This window comes from Anser anser (assembly GCF_964211835.1).
Source record: "Anser anser genome assembly, chromosome: 2".
Lineage (NCBI taxonomy): Eukaryota > Metazoa > Chordata > Aves > Anseriformes > Anatidae > Anser > Anser anser.
Window position 1 is genome coordinate 42577854 of NC_139721.1, and position 22255 is coordinate 42600108.

At 35.5% G+C, this 22255-nt stretch overlaps 1 protein-coding gene across 7 annotated transcripts in view; it reads left to right on the top strand.

The window, feature by feature from the left end:
• The window catches only part of PCMTD1 (protein-L-isoaspartate (D-aspartate) O-methyltransferase domain containing 1), a 41669-nt gene extending 19762 nt beyond the window's left edge, over nucleotides 1-21907 (top strand). For 5 of the 7 annotated variants that reach the window (XM_083824186.1, XM_083824191.1, XM_083824189.1 and 2 more), the window contains 4 exons: nucleotides 3132-3234; nucleotides 14942-15113; nucleotides 16664-16787; nucleotides 19276-21907. In XM_083824186.1, the coding sequence (XP_083680312.1) occupies nucleotides 3132-3234; nucleotides 14942-15113; nucleotides 16664-16787; nucleotides 19276-19646 (770 nt within the window). In that variant the 3' untranslated portion in view covers nucleotides 19647-21907. Of the gene's footprint in view, nucleotides 1-3131; nucleotides 3235-6709; nucleotides 6879-14941; nucleotides 15114-16663; nucleotides 16788-19275 lie in introns of those variants that run through there. The other 2 variants (XM_083824190.1, XM_083824192.1) reach the window with 2 other exon arrangements.
• Nucleotides 21908-22255: the final 348 nt, after the last annotated feature.

Consider the following 22255-nt stretch of genomic DNA (forward strand, 5'->3'; position numbering starts at 1 on the left):
AACCTACCTTAGAGAAAAGTGCTTTTAATTCCCAAACCCTGTATGATACTTAATATAGAATGTGTGCTAGCAAATCAGTTGTTTTTTTACAAATTCTGTTATATAAGATAACTACTTTAGAATATACCTTTCACAGGTGTAATTTTAATGACTGTATTAAATGGAGTTTTGTGTATTTCTTTGGTTGCAGCAAACTTGGTAACGGGTGGTACGGTTTTGGGGTATGTTGGTGTATGCACAAAGCTGAGGTGTGAAGAGTTGGTTTATTTATCTCAGTTTTTGTCATTCCTTCTCAGTGATTAAAAAGTAGAAATTACCACTAATACATATATAACAAACTTCATTTGTTGGCATCTCTGACGGTCTTTTATTGCAATTAAGTTCATTGGCAAACTTACATTCTCTTGTGCAAACAAATGATGTTCATTCACAGGTTTAAAAAAAAAAGTTAAAACCAAAGATACCTACTCTATTAGAGTGACTTTGTCACTTTTGAGTGTTTCTATTTATGAAAAAATGTATTTTAATTAGGAATATTTTAAGTTCAGTTCTTTTTTCTAAAATGGGTGCTAAGAGTAGCGTGCAATAGTAATCATCCATTTCTCTGTGTAGTTAAGCTTTGCTTTTTTATTATTCTTTCTGGACTTTGTTTAAAAGTATGATATTGGATCATATATATTGCACCTGTATCTGTGTACTTAACCTGTTATGAATGGCTATTGGTTGCTTGTTGAATGCTCCTGGGTTCAATCTTATCAAGCAGAATCCTTGTCCTTCAGAGTATTGTATGTGGAGTTGAAGAAATAAGAAAGGAAAAGACTTGTCTTCTGTAGAGGGTGAGATTGGCTGACAGCCCCAAGGAAAATAGTTACACTACAGATGTTTCCACATTGCCAGCTCAGGTGCTGATACTTCTCCAGCAGCACCAAGGAGCCTGTAGCAGTTAGTGCTACAGTGACAAAAGCAGGATTTCCATAGCTATGTAGTTCTTCATTTTCTTACTTTCTGCTTCTTTTGATAAAAATCACTAGTTACAATAATTATTTTGTTTGTTTTAAGCAAAGGAACAGCAGCTTTTATAAAGGAGTAGAAATAATATAGAAGGAAAGGAGTATGCTTCTGATAAATATAAAGCATGGATATTTTTAAAAGCCCATGTTTTTAAACCAATTTCAGTGTGTAGTATAACAGGGAACCATGTGTTCTTTGACAGTAGTTGGACATCTTTCAATTTGACAATATAGCGAGTGTATTTTTGCCATGCTGACAGCGTCAAAATTAAATAGATGAAATTAGTGAGTTGAAACTGGTGAACATTTGCAAATATAGTGACATATTTAAAAAAAATAAAGCCACTCCATAGAGATTAACTGTTGCTACCATTAAAATATAAATGTAGTTCAAACTGGGTGATAGAATTGTTTCCAATTATCGTGGAAGAGACCAGCTGACTTTGGAGAGTAACAGAGGAGTTGGTTTCACTTTTTTAGATTAGCTGACTCTTTGGCTTTTGACTTTACTGGTGAAAGAATAGAATCTATATCTTTTATTTCTGTTTAGATTAGTGTTATTGTGGTGTATCCTGATGTGGTGTATACATTACATTCACAGATTTAATTTGAAACTTGGAATAACCAGCATGTACAGCTCTTTAGTTCTTTGGTTTGTTAAAGCTGAGTTTTGAAAGGAACACGTGTGAGTTTTGGGACAAGTGGCACTTTGTAGTTAAGAGGCCAAAAGGAATGACAATTTTAATAAAAAGAAAACTTGCATTAGATGCTGCAGTGTCTCATGGAAGTGTAACTGCTGGTTAGGAATGTCATAGTCTATAACAGTGCAAGGGAACATTAAATAAACACCTTGAAAGATGACCTATGCTAATGCTTCTCAGTGTGATAGATAATAAACCAAATTTAAAATTGGTGTGAATGTCAACAGGAGGTACATGTTTCTACAAGTTCAAAGTACATCCCTTGGATGATATACCTACCTCTTGGCTGATGTTGGAGAGGTCTTAAGAGCAGCACATATAGTAATCTATTGTTTGGTACTTTACCTAATAGAAAATATTCTAAACTGCATTAAAAATTGCGATTATTAATCAGCTTAGTAGCATATACTAGGGTTTTTTTACTGCAGAAAATGTTTTCTCAGTAACCCTAGGTCTGTTTGTTTTTCATCAGTGTCCAAGAAAAGACATTTTACTCAATTTTATTGGAAATAAATAGTGAAATATTTAGGTGAGATTTAGAATGCAGTAGAGGATTTAAATGCAAGTTTTGCCTAATGCTGTTGATGTTTGCTTTCTTTCTTTTCTTCCCCTTTTATCTTCCTTTTCCAATTCTGTGTTTCCATGACTGAAGTCTGTGGGCTGTTGAATACATGTTAAATATAGAATCCCCACAGCAAATGTGACTATTTGATTCGGAGTCTTTCCTGTTGTAGATAATAGTCATAAAACTATCTCATGATTTCTTTTTGTTCCTAAAAAAAAAAAAAAAAACTTCTGGCCCACAAATTACCTTGGAAATATACTTGGATTTGATTGCAGGAAAGCAGTATTGCAACTGTAATGGTATTGTGAGGAATGAACATAATGTAAGTCAATTGCAGTATTCTAAGTGGAAGATAATTACTGTGAGTAAATCGGGAGTAAGCTTCTGATTTAGGAACTTGATAAATACAAGAACCAATGTAGATGAATATAATACAAAATCTCTCTGAATTCTTAGGAACTGAGAAGTCTACGATAAGAAAACCTTTCAAAATTTGAATAACAAAATAGACTAAATTATAATTTGAATTTGTCGTCTTCCAGCTATATATTGAAAAGGAAGTTGCTCAGACTGTCCTACACGTAGTCAAGATTTTCTGCATCCTTATGATGAAAGTCGGTTGTACAAAATTGTTTTGCCACGGTTCTGTCCTTGTTTTTTTGATCCTTTGCCCTTTTACCTTATGTTTTCTCTTACCATTCTATCTGCGCTACAGATTATCTTTGTGTAGAGTGCTGGATGACTTCATTGTTTTATGTGATGTTAGTACCTTCATAGACAAAAGGTACAATATTGTTCCATGTGTTTGTGCTGTGGTTTAAAGAAAAACAACAAAACTGCTGTTTCTATTTACAGGACCTTTTGGGATAAATCATGGAATAGAGCTTCATTCAGATGTGGTAGAATATGCCAAGGAAAAATTGGAGAGCTTCATAAAATACAGTGATAGCTTTGATAAGTAAGTATCTCATTTGTCTAGTTCACTTCACAGCAGGTTTTCTGTTTTGTAATGATGTAGTTAGTTTAAAATGAGTTTAGTAAGGGGAGGAGGAGAATGGCATCACACGTGGTAAATGGTATTTGTTGCTGCAACATAGAAATTTCAATTTGTTGCTCTAATTCATGAGGTAAGTTAAGGCTTAAAGTGTGGGAGTATTCCTGCTGTGTAATACTTAACAGAATTGATCTCACTGCATTTTTGGGCACGTGTATGTACATGCAGGTACATATATGTATACATAGGTAAAGAATGATGTGTGCTGGTGTGTAGGTGTCTTAGCATGTATAGGACAATTAATATCTAAGTTTTTATTATATAACTGGACATCTTTCTGTACAGAATTAACTTTTTTCTAATCTACTACTGTTGATCTAGATATGAAAGACAAGTGAATTTATCTGATTGTATTCATCTTTATTACTTGAAGAGATGGACTTTGGAGTCTTCATCTGTGCTCACATACAACTCGTTCTTACTGGTTACTTCAGGTTTACAGGGCTTTGAAACATGCTGGTTCCACTTAACAATTTACTATTACTAGTTTTAAGCGTGTCCATAAGAATCTGTATCTTGGGCCTCTTCGCCTGTGTGAAAGGAAAAACAGGCCTCTAGCCCTCTTATTCTCTGTAAAGGCTTTCTTACAGACAGGAAGTTCTCCAGCAGTAATTATAAAGTAGCTGCTGAAAATCCAGATTTTTTTTTGAATTGTCAATGTAGCGTAAGAGTTGCATGTCCTTACTTGTCTTCTCTTGGTCAGAGGGGAGCAGAGAAGTTTTATCATCTTGCCTCCGTAACGTGCTTCAAGAACTGCTGTGCTCTTGGTTTTCTTATCTGGAGCTCAGTCCACTTTTTTCCTTAAACCAAACTTCTGGAGCTGTGGTCATACCATAGTCCTTCTTCCTTCTGCTCCTGCATACCAGAAGGCTCTCCTAAGTGGAGTATGAAGTTCAGTTTAAAGAGTTGTCTTAGTGTTACCTGTATTCAATTCTGTACTTCTAACATTTGTTAGAGAACTTTATTCTACTGAAGAACATGGTGAATATAATACTAAAATTATGTAACATGAAATGAGTTTGTCATCGTCACTGTCCTGATTTTAATACAGGCTTTTAACCTTAGTTGATGTTAGTATATGTACGAGTGAGAACTGTGGTTCCTCATGATCATTACTAGTACTGCATTAATGGCTCTGTAAGTAAGATGCAACTGACAGCTAATGAATTCCTGTGCATACCTTTATTCCTGTATGTGTACGCTGACATACAAAAAAGATGGTTTTGACTGAAATGCCTTTCCAGTTTGGTAATACCTTTATGTACGTAAATGAGGAGAAACTGAGTGGAGGGGTACCAAGGAAGTACATGATTATTTTTTAAACAAAACTGATGTGTATATGAATAAATACTAGAACAGTGGGGTTTACACTTTGAAGCCTCTAAAAAATAGGAAAAAATTCCGAAGTTGTTACATTTGGAGTAACTGTATGTTATAATGTGTTTTTTTTGAAGGAAAAAAGACTGTTTTTAGTAAAAAGATGTAACTATTCTCAAAGTAGAAGACATGTATTTTTGGCTAATTCAGTGATGGATTGACTCTGGGAACAGTGTTCTGAATGTTGTGTGTTACTTACAATGATAGCTAAATTGGTCTTTAGTTATACAGTGTTATTCCAGCAAAGGAACGGAACCAGGCTGGTGAATATCCTCTAAACTTTCACTGATTTATACGTACATCACTTGGCATATACTTCATGATAATCTGCCTTTTCTTCACAACAGAAAAATTCTCAGCAATGGCTGTAGAAGTACCATCCTCGCCAACTTAAACATACCTGTGAAAGTGCTTTTTGGTATAAATCTACTTCGTAATAACTGAACTGTAGTTGACATAATACTGGTCTGTTTGGATTTTTTGTGGGAGGCTTTGTAACTTCGTGTCTGCATAGCTGATCCTGGTTAACTGTCTTTTAATATAGTTGATGAAGATTGGGTAGTGTTTTTTCTGTGATGGACTGGGTCCTTTCCATACATTATTAAAATACGTAATTGTGTGCAGTGTGTCTAAAGTTTTAATCTACCTCAAAATAATGTGCTCTGGGTCAGTAAATCTAGGTTTAATTATTGTTTCAGTAACTTTTTCCTGAATCTCGGTTTGCAAAAGAAAGACATGCGAAAAATTCTGTGAACTGACTTCTGAACTACTGCTTTGGTCGGCTTAGTATTTGGATGAAAGACTGCCAAACAAAAAGGATTCCTAAGACTTTCAGTGTCTGCCTACTGTTGAACACAGGTGTATACCTAGCAGGTGTCCTTTCTGCTTGAAAATGGATTTTATCTGGCAGACTGATATAAATGAAGCTAGTTGTCTCAGTGGATGTGTGCATGTTTTGGGGAAAAGTACCTTACACTTGTCAGCAGCCTTTAAAGAGGCATGTAGGGGATAAAGCACAGAAAACCACATTATGGTTTCCTGACCGTAGTTGTGCAGATGGGGAATACTATAAAACTGTGTTGTCCCTTCCCTGTGTTCTTTCTTAGTGGATAACATTCTTCGGTCTGGTCTGAATTTTTCAAGCAGTCTCCTTTTTAAGCAGAAATAAAATGGGGGTTTTATCTTATATGTAAATCCTTGAAAAGCTTCAGCTAGGATTCTAAATAAATACTTTATTTGTGGTGTTCTTTCACTTGAAGCAATGTGCCTTTAATTTTGCATCTGACGTTGGGCACGGAGATGGGTTGTTATGATGTACTCCTCCCCTCTCCGATAAAAGGGAATATTGTTTTGATGCCACTTTTTATGAGGGAATAATCCAGTGTTGAGTAGTATAATACAATGTTTTTTAATGATTACTGCTAAAAATACTCTTGAAATGTAATGTTTTTCTATGATTGGGCAAGTGCTTGACTGAAGACTGATAGCAAAGTAAAAATGTACAAAAGGGTTTGAGACACTACACTCTCTGTTTAAAAGACAGGTTATCCTTCTATCTGTTGTCTGTTGAACCCTTCATCAGAGGGGAAGCTTTTCAGATAGATAATTCCAATGATCACTTGTATCTGTATCCATATCCTACCAATCTATCAAAATATCTTCCCTTTAAATGGAGGTGGAGTTGTTCCTTCTGAGAGGTAAAATGATGCTTTGGTTTTACTTGATAACGTGTATTTGCCAGCAGAAGCAAAGGAAATGTGCCATCTTCAGCATCTTAAGTGTTGTCATGGTTGAAGCGTGAAAGATTTTAGGTGTAAAGAAAGTTCTGAGTCTGAAATACCTGTAAGGCTCTCTTTCATGCTTAAACCCTTGAAGGAATGCATGCTACTTAAGGGGAAAAAACATTCCTTAAGAAGGCTCTATCTAAAACACATTTGTGCAAGTACCAGGCCCCGCTTCACCTGTTTATTGAAGGGGAATGTGTTGTCTTTTCTGCTCCCAGTCAACTTCTAGACCTAGAATATCCAGCTTGGAGAGAGAGCCACAGGGCAAGGCTAGGTTGCCCATCTTCTAGCACCCTATCAAAAACCAAACCTGGGTAAGCTGGTGAAGTCCCTGCTGTGAAAGAAAATCACGAACCCTTCTCGGGATCAAAAGAAACCACTTCAATGGTAAGTGACAAGAACCCTAGTACTACTTCTGGGATAACTGTTATGGGTGAAACTTCTTTCTGAAGTTCTGTAATAAATTGTGTTGGGCATTGAAAAATAGCTTATTCTTCCAACCAAGTATTTGTCTTCATTGAAATTCAAGGCTACTGATAGGATGCTTGAAAGCTCACTTTCATAAATGCAGAGTTAAAACAAAGTTCCTTGTATACACATAAAGAAAAAGCACATTCCTTCCTGTGCAGCTGGATAATGATAGCAGTAAAAATCTAAGCAGGAAAGGCATTCCATCTCAAACTCCTTTGTCGTTTTTTTCAACTTAAATTTAACTGGTAACTTATTCTTAATTTCAAGTAGTAAACGTGTTTTTAAAGTGGTGAATAAATTCTTCTTGAGGTTTAGTCTAACCACAAGAACATAGGACTGTAAGAAATCTAGTGGGATTCTTTGAGGCCAGAAGGTATATTAAACAAACAAAAAAGAAAATAGGCTTTTGGAATGTCCCTTTTTTAGTTGGAGACATTAAAAAGAAGCAATGCACCTATACCTCATAAGCCAGAAGGCTCCAAAAATGATAGTTGGGTCTAGTGCTATCTAGAAAGAAACTAAAAGTGTATTTTTAAAGTATTTGATAATTGGAGAAAGCTATATTCTTGCTTTCTCAAAACCACATAGAAAATATCTTCTAGAAATAATAAGCCCCATGGTGGGCAACGTCATTCTTTGAAAGTCTCTAGTTACTGCAAGTTTCGATAGTATTAATAACACTTGTTACCTTAAAGTAGCTGATGAAAATGTTCAGTGCCTTGTTAACAAATCACTGGCTTCAGAAAAGCCTGTAGTATGCAGTAGTGTAGTCTCCAGAAACAGTGTTCTCCAGACATCTATCCTTGTATTTATTAGGGCCTTGACAAACTGAAGTGAAAAACTTACTTGACTTTGGTATTTCTTAGGAATCTATCCTTCTTAAAATTCACTGCAGAATTAAAGAAGTAAACTGAAGGAATATCTTTCACTCTTTACCATCATGATTTGTAATTGTGAAGTTTAAGTTCTGTAAACTAGTGTTGAAGGGGAGAGTGAGGTTAGTCCTAAGTTTTGTCTTCAGAAATGAATGGGTTTTTAGGCATTTAAATGAAACTGAGTATCAGAAATTATAAGCAAGGTAGCTGAAGTCACATGATAGAAGAACCATGACAAATGTGATAGAAGAACCATGACAATCTTGTTGAAAAACTGAGATAACAGAAGTGAAGCTGGAATATATTTCTTGCTTGCTGTCCTACAGCAATGCCTGGAAGCTGAAAAAACGTTCAGGGAAAAGATTACTGGATAGAAATTATGCCAGCATCACTTCTGGCTATTTTTCTAATGCTAATTACCGTTATTGTAGCTGGATGTAAAGAACTTCAGTTGCTATTGTAGATCTTGTTTTTCTTTGCAAAGATTTAATACTTCTGTTTCTGTTTATTCTAATGTTCACAGTGTACATGTAGAAGGTCTCACAAATAGCAATATTAAGTAAAATGCGTGTAATTTTTCAGTAGAAATGCTAGCAAGCCATGAAAATGCATTTATACATGAACCAAAGAGTTGTTTAAAGAGCTTGAATAAATACATAAACAAGGCAGAATGAACAATGGAGAAAAATGCCAAAAAAGGACGGAAAGAACTTACTGTCTTGCTCCTCTGTTTCAGTTAATAGGAAAAGATCTAACATCCTTTAAAAATTGTTTTCTGATATTACATGTTGCCTTTTTTAGGTTTCTTAATCTTAAGTTTCTTAATTAGTGATTGATCTTAAATTGAGATCACTGTCAGGATAGAACATGGGAAATATTTGTTGAGAAATGGGAAAACTGCTTCCTCTATAAAAGAAACGCATTTAAATCTGGCTGATAGTACTTCTATATTAGTTTTGCAGTACAATAAGTTGAAAAATGTTAACAAGGCATGAAAATTAGAAAATTTCATTATTCAGTTGCACATTGCTATGACATGTTAGATTACACAAAGCCCATGTGAGATCATTGACCTTCACCTGTGGTTTTCAAAGCAGAAAGTTTTATGTCAGTTTAAAAACTGAAATTGATTAAATGATCTGAGGGCTTCTTGAAGGTTTCCTTCAGGTTTTAGGAGTAAGATTTAGCAGTTTTATGAAATTTTTCTATATAGAAGCAGCTCTGAGCATTATCTTTTTAGTACAAATGGATGAAGGAGCTAGAACTTTGTAGATTAAATTATTTGTAATTTAATTATTTCCAGATAAGCACTGGAAATACTTATTTTTCAGCTTCTGTAGCTGTTTTAAAAAGATAGTTCTGTTTTCGTTTTTAGTGAAAATCATTTAAAAGATGCTTACTAATCTTAATCTAATTTTTGTCATCCTCATCCCCCATTCTGAGGGATCCTTCTGCTGCAAAACATGGTCAACAGCATAGTTAGTATAGTATAGGACAAAAGTTTGTTACTTGCTTGTCACAGTAGAAGAAATAGTCTATAGCACACGTTTTCAGAATCTCCACTCTTTGCAGATTCATTTTAATGTCTGCTTATTAACATGTTAAGGGAATTTAACATATTTCATTCTGTGAGTTTTTATGCTGGATTCACTACTGTTTGCATATATGTATTAAAACGTATCTTAAAACATATTTTTCCCCCAGGAACGGCTGTATCTAAAACTTGGGATGCTCCAGAGTTTTTCTTATGCCACTGTAGCATCAGCACAGTTGAAATGGCAAATGTTACTAACTTGCCAGCCTTCTCTTTATATATCATTAAAGTTGAAGAGTAGTGCTCTGTGCTGTAAATTTCAGTAAGCTTAAATGTACCTAACTTACTGCTCTTCCTTTGCAAAAATAAGATAGTCATTTGTTTTAATTTTTGTCTTTTTGGAGCTGCTGAGCATTACTGTTTATCTTTTTTTTTCTGTGAAACTATAGTTGTCTAGACTATGCGGTAAATCACTTAGAGCATTTGATACTGAAATTTCAGACCCTTTTGGAGGGGTTTGAGTTGACTGACCAAAGAAAGTGGGTGAACAAATACCCAGAAATCCTAAGTTCATACTGAAAAGTTTTTTCCTGTAAGGGTTGTGAGCAGCAAGCTGGGATGTGAGCGTGGTTAGTAAAATAGGCAGAAGTGTACTATTAGGTGGTATCCTGGTAATGAATTATAGCTATGGAGAGGTGTAAAATGTAGCTGGAGTGATAGTAGTTTTAAGAACTGTCTGATCTTTCTATTAGCAGAAGACAGGTGTCAGCGGTTTAAGTAGTTCTTCAGTACTGTTTTTTTTAAGTATCTTATGATACATTTTACCCTTGAAACACATATCTGTTGATGTTAAAGGTGGTTTTTCCTTCAAATTACATAATATTATGCATAGTTCCATTGAACTTGTTCATTTCTAGGGAATCAAGTATGTCTCCTACTTAAAAAAAAAAAATTGCCTCTGGTTTGATCCTCAGGAGACATGAGGATTAATAATGTCCTGCACTCATATAGGCAGAAGAGCTTAGTCCAAAAAATCATGCAATACATCTTCAGAGTTAGAAGTACTTAAATTGTGGGTTGTGTGGATAGATGTTATCTTAGGACCAGCAAATGAACGTGTGTAGGGGTGTGTGTGTGGGGGAACTGTTAGAGGGTAGGCTATTGTACTGTCATATTTTACTAATATTTTGTTATCACACAACTACTAGATTGGTGGATATGGATACAAAAGCAATACATTTTAATCTTAGTTTTTTACTGGAAACGTTTTTAAATGAGTGTTTGTTTTATCACAATGGTAGCGTTGTTTTCTGTTGATACCTATGGAGAATTTCACTCAAACACATACAGTGACAATCTACTCCTTAATTATTCTCTTAAGCTGCTGCAGTGAATACAAAAATGCTCTTTAAATTCTGCAGGTAATTTTTGATGCTTACCTGGAAGAAAAGTGCTGTGGCTGTATTGAATTTATAAAGCTTTAATACTGGGAGGATGGATTTGGAATTCCTTTCCCCAGGGGACAGAATACAGAAATAAAAAGGAAAGGACAAGATCAGGTCAACACACTTAATCTTGAAAGTACTTGACTGTCTTGAGCCATTGCTAAACAAGATCTGTGTGAAATTAAATCTGTCCTTGTGGCAAGTGTTCATTCAGACATAGAAACTTGGTTGCTATGCTATCAATAATGGGAACTCTTAATTTCTCTTCGGTTAGCTGCTTGCTTGTAATCAAAATACCAGATTGAACTGAAGAACCTTGTGTGATTCAAACTTCTCTGTGTCGTTCCAGTACATTTTTTTGGCATCTAATCTGTGAAATAACAAATTTTTTCATGTTACTTATCTAGTTGTCTCTAAGGCCACCCTGACAATTTGATAGAGATCAACAGAAGGTAAATAGCACTTGACATTTCTTAACTCTTTTTCATAGTTCATTTCAAATGTGTAACTAAGTGAAATACTACCTCATCTGAATAGGTAGCTTATGTGACTGTCACTATTACATGTTAGAGCAATAAAACATTCCTTTTCAGCAGAGTTTATAATCTACTAAAAATAACTCAGTGTAACACAAATTGAATATCTGATCTGTTTTGATATCCCAAAGGCAATGTGAATGAAATTAGCTTGTTGAATGTAGTGTTAAATAGGACTGAAAGTAGTTTGGGTTTGAGGTTAAGTTCCATCGTAAAAGTGTGGTTGATACTATTTTCATGCAGTAAGACTGACAAGCTTGTGTTACTGTTGGGCAGGTAGTCTTAAAATTGCTTACTCCTGTGTATTTGCAGGATCTTTCTGTTTGTTTTAGATCATTCCCTTATCAAATGGTGGGGAGGCTTCAGTGAGGTTGAACTTAACCTCACTCTTTTTGCAAATAGTTTGGGCAAGTTAATGACAAATTCTCTAAATTATATTTTAGTCTCTACTAGGAGGTATTCACAAAGGTGCTGGATTACATGAATACCACACATTAGTATATGCATTTATCAATTCTTTCTGATTCTGAGGTGCATGCATCTTTTCATGATAATGAAATCAGTTGAAGATTAAGGGAGTGGGGAAGGAGTCTCATTTCTTCAGTTAGGTTTATTTTGCATTGTAGTGTGGAGAAGTAAGGTTTACTGTTGTACAACTTAACTAGGTTTAAGAAGTCCATAATTCTCCAAGTATCAACCCTATATGCCTTTCTATTCTTGGTGTTTTGTCACTGTTCATACCATAACATGCAAAGCTGTTAATTCTACAGGCAGCATGAATGGATGGGGTTGGCTTTTGAGCTAAAGTGTTGCCATGATGAGATACCACTTAGTTTTTTTGCCCCACTTCTAACAACTGTTAGCTTCTTGCTACCCAAAAAGATGAGTGACAGTTTGAGAACTGCATATGATCTGAATGGACAGCCAGCATACCACTGTAGTCTAGGTGGGTGTTATCATTGCACTGCCAAGTGAGCTGAGTAGACCCCCTTGTTTTTCATCTGACATGGGCTAAAGAGGTGTCTTTGCAAATTGCATGTGTCATAGTACTGTTGGAAGTCTTTCAGGATGCTCCTGCTTTTGATTAACTGGGTTGGAACTAGCTGAAGCTAGTGGGGTGAAGATATTTTTGAAATGAATGAACTAACCAATACCTGTCTGTCTTGGTAATAAGCCATGTCTCCACAAATTTGTACTAATAACATGATCGAGCCACAATTTAATGCCTCTATAGGCAGAGTTGGTCTCCACTGCTTAGCCTGTCTGATTGTTACAGCTGTAATAGGAAGCCATGTCTGTGTCATTCGCACTTAGTGTTCATCTGGCTTCAAGCTGTGAAGCTATATGGAAAATTATTTTCAGCTTTTACTGTATTCATAAACCCTTTTTTGTCCATGCTTTGTAAATACATTTTGCGTCTGGGATATGTTTTGTCTTTTTGTCTCTGTCTTGTGGTTTTGCTTCCTTGGAGGATTTGGTGTTTGTTTTCCGAGGGTGTGAGTGGTGGCTTCCAGTAGAGGAAGCAGTTTAGAAGTACCGGGTAATTATGTCAGCTTTTGAAGGAGCATTTTGTGAAGAGAAGTTGTGAAAGTTACCAGGTTAGGCAGGCAGGCTCTCTTCTGTTGTCTAAGAACACAGAACCAGTGAATGTCTTAAGATCTAAAACTGCATTTTAGAGAAGTACTTTATTCCCACCTGTCTTTATTGTACTTTTTTAAAACCACAAAGGGTACTTTGCTGAAACCTTCAAGATAAATCAGTGTGTTGATGCTTAACTTCATCTGTAGACAACCTGAAATTAAAACTGTGTTGAACTGCCTGACCTTCACTGAATGTTGAAAAATAGACAATATTCCACGTGCTTATGAAATGAGATGAGTTCTTCAGTGAAGTAATGAGTGCTTTGGGTTTAATTTTCTTCCCAACATTTAACCTTTTCTAATGTATTTCCAGATATTTCTTTCTTCCTCTGAAATTATTTCAACCACAGTTCAGGCTAGCTGCCTGGTCGTGTACAGTTCTTCCTCACTCCCCCTTCCTTTTTTTCTCTTCAGTCTACCAGTGTTGTTCATAGTTTTAATTTCTTCCACTTGACTTGGATGAGGAAACAACATGGACTGTTGGCCACATACATCACATAAGGGAGTTGCAGTTTCTTGGTAAAGGATTCTGGGGTTTGTCCATGACTAGTCAAAGAAGGAAGCCTTGAATTATTTTCAAGGTCAAACACCCCATCTTGGGAACAAAATAGACTTCAAGCAAAAAATTCAGTTTAATAATTTTAATTTGTGAATGGCAATGCTGTAGACAGAGTCAGCTAAGCCTTATAGGCCGTATCCCTAAGCAGTGATAACTGCCAGGCTTCACTGTAACTGAGGAAATACTGATTTGTAGTAGTTGTACTGGGATTTACTACTGCAAGCCAAGTCAAAATTTCCTTTTGAATATCAGCTGTAGTTTATAAAATGGCTGTATTCATTCAATGAAGTATTTAGAACTCTTAAGTTCGTTCCTTCTGGGTGAAGTTTTGAGGGGTCTTGGATTTTGATACTGTCAGATGACCTATGAACTACTTCATGCCACAACAAAGTGTTAGACTTCATTCAGTGGTTTTTCAAAGAAAACCGTAATTCTTTTCTATGAGCAACTGTAACCTCTCTTCTTAAAGTGTGTGTGTGGGGGGGGGGGAGCAGGAGACACAAAGTTACTGGCTGAATGTTGTTGGTGTGTGTGTGTAGAGAGGTGTTGTGTTTCTTTAAACAAAGATGTAAATTACATTATCATGGCATTAATGATGTAAGCAGAAAGGTGTAGCAGAGACCTGAAAAATGTCAGGAAAATATCATTGTAATAGAAAACATACACAGCTTTGGAAATGAAGTTCTATCCCGTACGTCTTTTCTTTGCCGTTTTATGCACTGTCCAGGAGAACTTAGTCCTTGCAACTTCTTTTGTATGCTCAAGTCCGCTTAAGAGCAGTTATGTAACTTTCATTTGCTGATGAAAATTAGAACAGGTGCTTCTCAGAACTAATCGTTTATTCCCTTTCTTTGTGTGCAGTCCAAACTTTTCCATTGAATTCTATTTTGGAGAAAAGCTGATTGGGCTCAAGGTGGAAATTTGGGGGACATAGAGAAAAATTACTCATAAGAGTATACTCTTTTAAAAGCTGGGATGGGAGAATGTATTAGGAATTGGACTGGTTCCACGTTTATTCAACAGGCTGGGTATTGCACAAGTGTTTACAAGTCTTCTATTTTAAAGAGACTTTCCTGTATGGCTTATAAGGTTTCTTTAGACCAATTTATTTGCTTATAGTTAGGAAGTCTGGTGTTTCTTTCAGGCTTTTTTTTATGTAATATACTGACTATAACTTAGGAATTTTTATTTGGTCCTTGATGGGACGGAAGCAATAAATGGCTTGGTATTTAGCACTTCCATATAATACAGTTTTTTTAAAGTATGCATGCTTATCTTTTTTTCCATTACTTAAGGGAAGATCTGAAAAATACTTTTGTCATTATATCGACTGACTTTTCTCAAAAATCCTAATTTTGAAATGTCCCCTCTTTTTTTTTCTTCCCCTTAGATTTGAGTTCTGTGAACCTGCCTTTGTGGTTGGTAATTGTTTGGAAATAGCTTCAGACAGTCATCAGTATGACCGGATTTACTGTGGAGCTGGAGTCCAGAAAGACCATGAAAACTACATGAAAATTTTGTTGAAAGTTGGAGGCATTTTAGTAATGCCTATAGAAGATCAGGTGACTTAGTGACAATTTCCCCTTGCTATCTTTATATATTTCTTATACTAATTTTAAGAAATGTTTTTACATGTATGTTGTACTAAGTTAATGTTCAGCTGATGACATCTTGACTCAGTGTTTTGCTGCAATTAAGCAGATACCAGTCTTTTGCAATGCAGTCTTGAACTCCCCCCTTAAAACACTGAAATCCTCTTGTCTGTAACAAAACTGTTTTGTCTTCAGTGAAGCTAGAACTCCATTTGTAAATGTTTTAAGTATATTACATCATTCGCAGAACTGCTTTGAAATCTTCCCTGCCACATGCTTTCTGTCAGTCAATACTTCAAAACAAAAACCACCCTCTAAAACAGGAACACTGATTTCAGAGAAATACGATGACATATCTGTAATTAACGGGAAATGGTAAGGGAAGACAAAAAAGGATTTATTTCCAGCAGTTTTCAGTGTTGCTTTTTCTTGTTAGATTAGATGTTTTTCATTTTCAGACAGGTGTATTAATTTAATAATGCTTCGCGCTTCTATCACTTCTCATCCTTAGATCTCAAAAGGCTTTACAAAGGTAAGTATTATTTTCCCTGTATTACTGATAGGGAAGTTGAGAAAGAAAGACTATGACTTCAGTTGATGTTTTCATGAATACAGATAATTACTGAAACACTTAAATTGATAAATTTTCTAGTTACCTTCCAAAAATGATTGTCACAGTGCATGTATACCTACATTATCAAAATACTCAAGTTGTTGAAATGTAGCCTGTGTCATTCAGTTCCATAAATACTTTATCCTATATTTATTGGACTAAGATACCATCAGTTGAAATTGATGGCATTCAACTTAAAAGTAGTCCAAATTTGGACATAAAATTAAAACTGAGTAGTTCTGCCTTACAAGTAGTTGGGATACTATAACCTGTAAAACATAAGAGCCTCAAAGAGCTGGGTTTGTCTAACCTGAAGAAAAAAACAGCTAGGGAACATCTGACCTCCTGATTTGGCTGCCCGAAAGGGTGTGGGATTTGATTGTGAACAATGTTGTCCCAGGTGCACAGCAGACTGAAAGAAGAATTTTACAAACTGCAGCAAAGGAATAATCTGCCTTGATAGAGGGAAAATATTTTTTCGTAACAAGTGGTTGAATATCACACCAGGTTGTCTGGAGAGGCTGTGGAATCTCAGTCCTAGGAGATATTTTTGTGACTTAATTGGAAATGCTTCTGAATTGCCTGATTTTGCTTGCACAAAGCTAGCTACAAGTTAGAGGTTGGATGCCAGAAGCTGTTTCCAACCTAAAGTATTGGAAAAATTAAGGAAAAATGCAAGACTTAAGCTTTTATTTTTCCTGTTGCATCTCTTCCCATTGCAGAAGAGCTATCTTCAGTCCTCTAGTGACTAAATACTTCAAGGAATATGGAAGTCCTGGCTGTTCAGAGAACAAACTTTATACATTAATTTTGAAGCAAATCAAAATATTGCTGTTTGAATACTAGTCTGAATAATAGTATGACAAAACTGACCACTGATTTTTGTTTTGTTGTTGTTCTTACGCAGCTAACACAAATCTTGAGAACGGGACAAAACACGTGGGAAAGTAAAAATATCCTTGCTGTTTCATTTGCTCCGCTAGTGCAACCAAACAGAAATGACAACGGCAAACATGATGCTGTGGGACTGCGTAAGTGACACTTGTGCTGTTTCTCTTCGGTTTGGTGGATTTTCAGAGTGCCTGTTGGTGTTATTCTGGAAATGGGGAAGACTATCCTGTACAGACGTATGATAGAACAGACACATACAATCTAGCGCAGCAGTAGCTCATTGATAAGTTTGTGCTGCTGGCTATTCTGTGTTGCTCTGCAGTTAATATCCCAAATCAAAATGATGCTGTGTTTCCTGCTTATTTTTCCAGACTACTTTTCCGTTCAGGTTCTTGTTTTCTAATGAGGCACAGATAACATACTGAGTTAATACTAGCTTTGTTTCTGACAGTCTCCCAGAGAAAAACTTCCTTTTACCCCTGAAAAGGAAGAAACTGGCCTACACTGCTCTGGTACTGTAGAATGTTAGTAGCTGAGTGTGCTTATGTCTGTCTACAGCTGATATGGTGACACCTAGCTGTTTCTAGTAGTCACTGGGGTGGGCTTTCTAACTGCAGAGCTTTTGAGTTAGGTTAGCAGAGGGGTTTAGAAAGTCTGTGAAAGCACAGTTGTTGCCAAGGTAAGATAGTGTGATAAGAAGGAGGTTAAAAAGAAGTTACAGAGATGAAAACTTCTGCGAGAGTGGAGTAATACACAGGGCGTCTGTAGCATCTGGATCTGAAATACAGCAAAGAAACTAGACAGTAACAGCTTTTCTCTACTGTTCTGTTGTGTTAACATATGACCAACGTGAACTAATCCCCCTGTACTCATCACATGCTTCTTGCCTTCATGCACAATTTTAAAATGAAAAGGTGTAAACCATTCAGGAGTCTAGGACATCATGTCAGGTTGCATTGCCTGTAACTACTAATATGGCTATTAATTTTGAGGGTATGTGTGAGCTTGCAAAGGATTCTCTATTATAGTTACCTTAACTTTTTTTCTTCAAAGTACAGATGATCCTTTTACTTATGTAATCGCTTATTTTCAAAAATAACAATTTTTTTCACTTTAATACTTTAATGCTTGCTTTTCAGACCTCAGAGTTACTTCCTAGAATTAACTTGTTAATACAAGACTTTTCTTCTGTTTTTTACATTAGACTTAATTCATAATAGATAGCATGTATCATGACTAACAGTGAAATACAGAGGTGGCTTAAACTTATTTTCTGGTCTCAATATGATTTAATACAACCTAATTCCCTAGAAGATAAAGGAGGATTTTCAAGTGTTCCCTTACTACCACTCCTGAATACTCATACTACAGATGAAAACAGTACAGACCAGTGGCATTCAGAACTGATCTATGATACAATATAAGTGTTTCCTGTAAGTAGTTTAATAGGATCCTCTAACTCTTTAGTGAGAAGAGGAAGAAGGAAATAATATACAAATATGCTACTACCTTGCCACTATTAAACAATTATAAATTCATTAGGGGGTGGAAGTTGCCCTGTAAAATGGAATTAGTAAGATGCACTTTCCGCTGCTTAGATATACTTTTTCTGTTCGCTTTAACTGCAGCTAGTATTGCCAGTAATAAACCTCTTTTTTGTCTTACACTCTGACTAGCTAGCATGCCGCTGAAGTCAGTGTATGAAACAAAGTTTTGAAATTTAATCTTTTTAAACTGAATGCTATGTGTATTGGAAGGGTTTTTTAATCAAAATTATTTCTTCACTAAATTTTCCTTTGCTGTAAGTCCCATAAATTTTATTCTATTTTGTGTAGGAACAAAAATGACAAAGTTGAACACACTGCATGTTTGGTGTGCCATTTTTGCTTTGTTTTACTTGGAGTTATCCAGCCATAGGTCATCTAAGGCAGGTCATCCACCAGCTCAGTAGCACGTAATCATCACCTATGTACCATTGAAAAAATGTATTTTGTTTTTTTGTTACTTGTTTGTTTTGTTTAGAACCTCAGAAATTTTGATTCCTTTTCTGCTGCAAAGGTAAGGGTGATTTACGTGGTTGGTCAGCTGTGAAGTTGACTTGGCTCTCCCTCATCAGCAAGAAACAGGAAAAATCATAGCGAGTAGAAGTGGAAAGGAAGAAACGCACTTGTTTAAACTAATGTGACGTGGTAGGGGAAACTTTTCTAGCAGCAGAACCTTAAAAGAGAATGCCAGCAGCTTGTTCCAAGCTGTGTCAGAAACCTAAAAGGTGGCAGTATATGGTGTATGTTTTCTGAAATTTATGCTTAATCTGTTAATGTTTTTCTGCTTTACTTGCACATCTGTCAAAAGATCTCTTAATTTTTTGGACTATGTATTTTCTCTAAAAGATCAGTCATATTCCAGAAGTCATCTTCAGCTCAAATCTGAGTGTGTCTGAAGTAAGGGACATTTTTCAGTAGTGAATATTCTAAATGGTTTGCCAAGATCTCTCTACCCTTGTTTCATTTGTATATTGCATCCTGTACTTAAAATTTCATTTGTTCTTATAAGTCTTGCTGTCTTGCAGATGTTTTTGTTACAGGGAAATTTTTCTAAGTGAATATAACTCATTCTCTTTCATTTTAGCTCCATGCGCTGTTAGGAATCTCCAGGACCTAGCTCGAATATATATCAGACGCACACTTAGAAACTTCATAAATGAGGAGATGAAAGCCAAGGGCATTGCTCAGAAGGCTCCTCCAAAACGAAAACGCAGGAGATGTCGTAGACGCAGGATTAATACCTATGTGTTTGTTGGTAATCAGCTCATTCCTCAGCCTCTAGATAGTGAAGAAGATGAAAGAATGGAAGATGATAATAAAGAGGAGGAGGATAAAGATCACAGTGAGGCCTTGAAGCCAGAAGAGCCTCCTCGAAATCTACTGAGAGAGAAAATTATGAGTCTACCGTTACCTGAATCTTTAAAAGCATACTTGACCTATTACAGAGAGAAGTAACTTGTTTTAAGTAGAAGTAATGCCTACTGATAGTTCCTTTATTCTTGAAAATGTAGCATTTATTAAGAAATAGGTGGACAGATTATTAGTCTTTCATCAAGACTGAAGTACAGCGATAAATCGTAACTTATCTCTATCTTGTCTTTGCTACAAGGAAGACTTGCATTCAACAGTAGACTCCCTTTTTAAAAATCTATTTTTCTTTAAATTTTGAAAATGCTGTTTTAACTCTGATAAAAATATATATTCCATTATGCAGCACTAATCAATATTTTGCATGGTAAGTCTTTTTGATCCCTAACAGATTTGTATTGATAAAGGATGAGTGAAATTTTATATATGCTAAATAATTGTTAAACATGTGCATCTGACTTGAGCAATTTGTCTGTATTTATTATTAGGGGAACATTTTAAACATGCAGACACTTATCCTCTAATGTTGGTATCAGACCCTTTTAAAAGTTTATTTTACTATGGCTTTGTTGCAATCATTATTACTATGTTGGTATAGATGTGTTCCAACAACACAAGTGCAATAAATGTATACAGACACTGAATGAGCTGGCTTTAATGGAATATGAAAATACAAGTTCTGGAACGTCAGATGGCCCTGCTACTTCTGCATCTTTTGCCAAAAGATCTTGAGAAAAGTAATAGCTTCTCTCAGAGCCTTAAAGAAACATATTGAATATAAAGCAAAGCAATGCTTGCTTCAGCTCTGCTTATACTTAACTCCATTCTATGCTTTCAGTATTCCTAACTAGAGGCACTTCCTCAGTTGTGGGAAGCTTAGGACAGTACATTTTGTTTATTTCTATAGCTCATGGCATTGAGACACAATGTTTGGCAATACAAGATTGTAATGTAGATTTCAGTCGTCTATATTTACTGCTTTTAAGTAGAGGTAGAACTTCAACAAACTTTAGTTTGTATTGCTTTTTGGAATAGCTGTTAGAGTAGAAGTTAGAATTTGTTTGGCAAATGCACTTTAGTAAGTGGATTTTATACTTAAGATGCATCTCCAAGAAGGTAGACTTGTGCTAGCCTATATTTTGTTTCTGAGCATGGCTCTTAGCACAAAAATATTTATAAAATCATATGCATCTTTTGGAAACCTAAGAGTAGCAGTACAACTGTGGGGACCCACAATAGTGCTGACTTAATCCTTCTACAATTTTTCTTCTCCTAGTTGTGAAGTTACTTGCAGTTCTTGTTTTTTAAATCTGTTTGCTTTTAACATCTTAATTTCTTCATTCTGTGTTGTAACATAACCATGAGGAAAAACACTGCTTAAGAATTTGGCATGATATGCATTAAAAGCCACAGTCATTGGAACAATCTGCCTGTTGGACCCAGTGAAAAACATTCCTTGTGAAGAAATACCCTGCATGATGCATTTATAATGCTGGTAATAATTTTTTTGTTGTAATAATGAGAAAATATTTTTCTAAAACTGTAAAGGTTCATAGTCTAAGTATTTATAACCAGCCAATACTCACGCGGTCTAACAGTCGAATATTGACTTCGAAATATATAAGCTGAGAAAGAAGATGAATAATCCCACAACACTGGCTCCTTATTGTGCATTTCATGCTTTAGTCCCCCCTCCTTTTTTTTTTAAGGTACATGGTAGTAATGTTTAAGTGGAACTTCATGAAGGCCTGTTGTACCAGCATGTGGAGTTACTTTCCGCAATATATTTACAGTATAAGTAAACAATACTATTTGAAATAAATACTCTTGACTATTTTGAAAGCGGGAAAAACTACTAGGAAATAGTTTTCCAAAATAATGATACTAATAAAGTAATTGTGATGCTTCAGCTGTAAGAATTGAGCATAATCTTGTTTTAAATGGGTTGTTTTAGATGGGGTTCAGTTCATCTGAAGCTTGAGATGTTTTCTCTAGCCTTTTCTTGGAATCTACATCTATAAGCTCAAGGATTTGAGGTTACTGAATATTAAATACTTTAAGGACTCTATACAGGATGCTTTTGGAGAGTAAACTTCTGCGTTCTTTCACTCCTGTGTACTTGGAAAAATGGACAACGGATGATTTGTCATGATTATTCAGTATGTAAGTTTTTTTGCATTCACTGAAAGAGAATGTTTCTTCTGTGTTTTATATGTGGATTTATTTTACACTCTTGAATTTATATTTACATAAATAAAAAGGTAGAAATGCAAATTGTATTAAAACTTGATTTTTGCCATCTCAGTTGATGATGGGGACATTGTTGCAATAAAATGGTTTTTCTGGTGTTTTCTGCTTGCTTGAATTTGTTTCTGTGAAAGTATTAAGTTCATCTGGATCGTCTGGAAATTCAGGTATCGGTGTGTTCATAGTTAGGTCACTGACTTCATAATAAAGACTATTATTGAAGCTCAGAAATAATGGATAAATCTCGATAAATCTTGAATTTTTGTAAAGGTTGTAGGGTGAGATACTACTCATGACACAGGAAAGCTGTTTTGGGCCCAGTATTACTTCTGAAGCACTTACGTGGAAAGTTAGCTTTTCTGGAGAGCCCAAAAGCTTGAGTATACAGCTTAAGATGTATATACACTCCAGAACAGTTTTTACTTTTTTTCTAAATACTGAGATTGGTT